Source organism: Lottia gigantea, assembly GCF_000327385.1.
Source record: "Lottia gigantea unplaced genomic scaffold LOTGIsca_484, whole genome shotgun sequence".
NCBI classification, from domain to species: Eukaryota; Metazoa; Mollusca; class Gastropoda; family Lottiidae; genus Lottia; species Lottia gigantea.
This window is the reverse complement of record NW_008709675.1, coordinates 27615-28960: the sequence shown is the minus strand read 5'-3', so window position 1 is coordinate 28960 and position 1346 is coordinate 27615. Positions and strand designations below refer to the sequence as shown.

The following is a 1346-nucleotide window of genomic DNA, read 5'->3' as shown; positions in this document are numbered from 1 at the left end:
TCCACCGCATTTATCTAGATGTTAACTAAGTGGCATCGTTCTTTGATTTGGATGTTTGTTTTTTATCATTTGTATTTGAACATTTTTTGGTAGAGTTTTGTGTTTGATGTTTTGTGTTTGAAGATATGTTGAGCTTAATTTGTGTTTGTAGATTTTTAGCAAGAATTCTATTAATTCAATAATTGGAAAACCGAATGTTTATCAAAGAATGTTCATTATCAGTACAAATGATTTTTGTATACAATTATTGACTAGCCCGAAGATGAAACTATCAAATTCCGTCTATCTAGGGAAGCCCATTGGATTGAGACATTAAATACAGCAAGACCTATAGGACTAAATATTCATCATAATGTAGGCATAGCACCCTTTATTGTCCCGTTCAATACAACCAGCAATCGAGCAAGCAAGATAGTTCATTCCCACTATAAGAGCCTTCAAGATAAATTCCCTCATGTTTATAAGCAGAAAATGATAGTTGCATATTCAAAAAATAAGAACTTAAATGATAATATTGTTCATAGAAAGCTAAAAACAATCAGTACATAACAGATACTATACTTCTAGCCCATTGGGCGAGATATTTTTTTCTAATTTCAGATCAGAATAAGAACAAAAGAAAACCCAATATCAAGACCCTTACCTCCAATTTCTAAATAAAGTGTCTGTTCCACCCTAGGCCTGTACATTTGGAAGAATCAAACCCTCCCTTCCCCGAAATCTAAATCATTCGCAAACGATGTTTATTTTACATTATTTGTATCGGATATTTTTCTCTAACCCTTTGCCATCTTGTATTAAGTGGCCTTTCTTCTTTGTGTTTTTTACATATCCTTCATGGTAGAATCAAAAATTGTAAATTTGCCATTTTCTCCAATGTCATCCAATCTAGTGGTCATCGCTGAGTGCAGTTTGAGGTTTTGGTCAGTATATCACATTTTGGACACCGAACCGTCAGAGTTGATCCAAAAATCATATGTGTTTGAAGAAAAGGGAAATTATGTTTAAGTTCGCACTAAATCCCAATTATTATCTATTAACTAAAACAGGCAACGAGACCTTAAACAATGGCTTTTGAGCCTCTTGATACTCTTAGCCTGTTAGATTTCATCCGAGGTGCTTTTAATCCTATAATTTGTGAACAAGAAAATAAAACTCTAGGTCATGAATAAAAATTACAGTGTTTTTTTTTTGTACGAGTTCTCTCCCTTGAAGTCGAAATCGACACAAATAAAAAAGAAAAAAAAACACAAACAGGGAAAGAAAATCACAAATAAGACAAACTCTTGTCATTTCTCGTTGACTGTTCATTAAGGCTGACGGTTTTCGTCTTGTATTTTTCTTTA

At 33.0% G+C, this 1346-nt stretch overlaps 1 protein-coding gene across 1 annotated transcript in view; it reads left to right on the top strand.

The window, feature by feature from the left end:
- The window catches only part of LOTGIDRAFT_175850 (hypothetical protein), a gene marked incomplete at both ends in the record, with an annotated part of 2702 nt that extends 2042 nt beyond the window's left edge, over positions 1–660 (top strand). The window contains one exon of the mRNA XM_009061497.1: positions 601–660. Coding sequence (XP_009059745.1) covers positions 601–660 — 60 coding nt within the window. The remainder of the gene's footprint in view (positions 1–600) is intronic.
- Positions 661–1346: the final 686 nt, after the last annotated feature.